Source organism: Micropterus dolomieu, linkage group LG11 (genome assembly GCF_021292245.1).
Source record: "Micropterus dolomieu isolate WLL.071019.BEF.003 ecotype Adirondacks linkage group LG11, ASM2129224v1, whole genome shotgun sequence".
NCBI classification, from domain to species: Eukaryota; Metazoa; Chordata; class Actinopteri; order Centrarchiformes; family Centrarchidae; genus Micropterus; species Micropterus dolomieu.
Window position 1 is genome coordinate 22,297,982 of NC_060160.1, and position 2,970 is coordinate 22,300,951.

The 2,970-nt window shown below is 41.6% G+C and overlaps 1 protein-coding gene across 1 annotated transcript in view; it reads right to left on the minus strand.

Annotated features, from left to right (window-relative positions):
• Positions 1-1,608, minus strand: part of LOC123979434 (alcohol dehydrogenase 1-like) — a 10,260-nt gene extending 8,652 nt beyond the window's left edge. The window contains exon 1 of the mRNA XM_046063350.1: positions 1,591-1,608. Within this exon, the coding sequence (XP_045919306.1) occupies positions 1,591-1,608 (18 nt within the window). The remainder of the gene's footprint in view (positions 1-1,590) is intronic.
• Positions 1,609-2,970: the final 1,362 nt, after the last annotated feature.

Here is a 2,970-nt window from a genome sequence, read left to right on the forward strand (position 1 = left end):
TACATTTCCTTCTTTTCCACTATCTTTATACAAGAAAGAATTGACCTTGTAAATGTTTCAGGAAAACATGTAGACATCATAGCTTTCCATCTCCTCTCACTTAATTGTTAAATTCCATAACATGCCAATTACATGTGATACCAATTTCACGTGTTCGCACATACGTAAGTCCTTGCATAATTTTCTTTTAGTTCTTAGTTATTGCCTTGATAATAGAAAATATGAGCTAGGCATCATGTATGACAGTTGCCAAAGTGAGATATGAGCTACAAAATGACCAGATCCTGTCATGAGCTATATCTTGCATCCACATATAGGGCTTATATGTGGATATAAAGAAGCAATACCGGAGACCTATATGGCCTGTATATGCACCTCAATTTTGCCTATATGCTGCATATATACGCATATATGCAGCATATATGTGCATATAAACTGCATATAGGTTTCATATATGCGCATATATCCTCATATAGGTTCTTTCCATGTGGGTTTTCTGGCGACCTGGATCAGCTGTTAGCTGCAACACACCACAGGGCTAACGTTAACGTTGCTATGTGGGTTTGTTTTAATGGTCGGTTTGTTTTGGAGAGACGACCTCGGAGGTAATTCGGCTCCCGGTAGAACCCTGTCAGGGCTCTGAAGTGGAGCGGACCCAGAACAACTCTCATCAGCTTTTAGCTGTAGACACTAGCAGGAGTAAAGTTACGATATAACTCACTGTTTAGCTACTTTCACACGCTATACATGTAGTTTACTTTTGTTGTCACATATATTAGATTATGTGCCGGAGGGAGGGGAGGGAGGCGGGGGGGTCCAAGATCTGTGTTACTGAGGCCACTGGCCTCTGTTGGCTCTCCCTCAAAACCGCCACAGGCATGAGGTATGACAAATACCACTGGAGACTTCCCCTGCAAGCACAATGGGTTTCCAAAAAAAAGAGCCACAGTGCATCAGGCAAAGCAGATAGTTTAAGTAGCCTATCATATTGTCACCTTTTCACGCTACATCAATGAGAATCGGGATGAAATGTGGTTTCTGCTGTAATTTAATGGAAACAATCATCTAGAAGCCCATTTAAAAAAAAAACCATCATATCAAGCATTTATTCCATATAAAAAGCTAATGGTTTCAATGTTTGATACAACTGCCCCTGGAAAAAGCACAAATTGAAAAGCCTCAGTTTAAAGTTCACACATGAGTTATTTGACAAACACAAATTTTATTATAAGAATGGTATAAATTACTCAGTAAATCAGTTTTCTTTGACATATCAAGTGGTTTGTTTTGAAGTATTTCTTTGATCCACTTTGCAAATATGATGAATTTTTGGGCTTCCACTCTTATCTTAAAAAAAATGGATTACTCCTTTTATTGCAATAAAATGAATGATATTTAACTTGGTTTTGGTGAAAAACTTAATTTGACCTGGATATCTGTAAGTCAATATGCAGTAAGTTATCAACTTTGTAGTACGGTCAGCCACACTCGAGTATTCATGCATGCAATATTCATGCAAATGTTACAAAAAGAAACTAGTAAGAACATCACATACACTAAATGAGTGCCCACATATTGGATTATGCTTACCTTACCATCTGTGGCCATTCTTGCAGAAAAGATGAGTGAACAAGAGTTTAGAGAGAATTGCAACTGCAGGACGTTAGTGGGAAGTTGACTTTGTACTTTGTACTAAAATAGTTTGGCAAACATTCAGATGGGCAGGGAATCTTAACTACCTCTGGTTATTATGAGTAACTAGCTATTTTTCTTTAAAGATACTGCAGCCATGTTATCAGTTCCTTGAGTTTCCACCAAGCTAGCTCTTGTAAATGAGGTTTTTGATCTCAATGGGACTTCATGGTGACATAAAGGTAAAATAAAAAATATAAATAAATCACTTTTTATTTTATTTTTAATAAAACAATCACCTCCAGACTATAGGACACTTTAGCGATTAAGCCATGGACTTATTAAAGAAGTTGGAGAACAGGCTTTAAAGGAATAGTTCAACATATTGGGAAATATGCTTGTTCGCTTTCTTGATGAGTTACATTAAAAGGTCGTTCCCACTCCCATGGGATGGGGTCATGGGGAGGGGGGGTATAACATGTTAAGATATATGTTAAGATGTTAAGATATACAAGATATAACATGTTAATTAGCAAGCTTTAGAGGTGGTGGTAGGTTAATTTTGTGATCGTTGGACAGAGCCTGGCTTGCTGAAAAACTAAATACAGCCCTTTGCCCATAGAGGTTTCTTGCATACTGCAGCAGTAGTAGAACGTCTCGGGTTACGTATGTAACCCTGGTTCCCCGAGAAGGGGAACGAGAGACTGCGTCGGTTACGACACTATGGGAACGCCTCTAGGCGAAGCAGGTCTGAACGTGAATGAAATCACTCCAATCCTATTGGCCTGTTGCTAGAACGGTAAGGTGTGACGGAATAACCGGAGGAGTATAAAGCACACCTGTACACACTCATCATTAGCTTAAACTATGAAGCAGGCGCTTCAGGCGGGGAGAGAGGTGCGGCAGACCGACGCAGTCTCTCGTTCCCCTTCTCGGGGAACCAGGGTTACATACGTAACCCGAGACGTTCCCCTTCGAGGGAACTCGAACTGCGTCGGTTACGACACTATGGGAACGAGATACCCACTAAACCGTGCCGAAAACCCCGCCTGCCCCTGTGTGCAATAAAAGTGGCACTACTAAGAGGAGAGCGCACGAGTGCCAGGTGCCGAAGGAAGGTCAAGACTGTAAAACCGAATGAATGTGTGCGGAGTGGCCCAGCCAGCCGCTAAACAACATCCTGCAAGAGGCCCCGGAAAGGAGGGCTCGAGAGGCCGCCTTGCCTCTGGTAGAATGAGCCCTCACAGCCACAGGTGAAGGCAAACCGCGCACCTGATAGGCCAGGGAAATAGTCTGAACAATCCAGTTGCTAATAGTATGTTTGGATGCAGGGAGCCC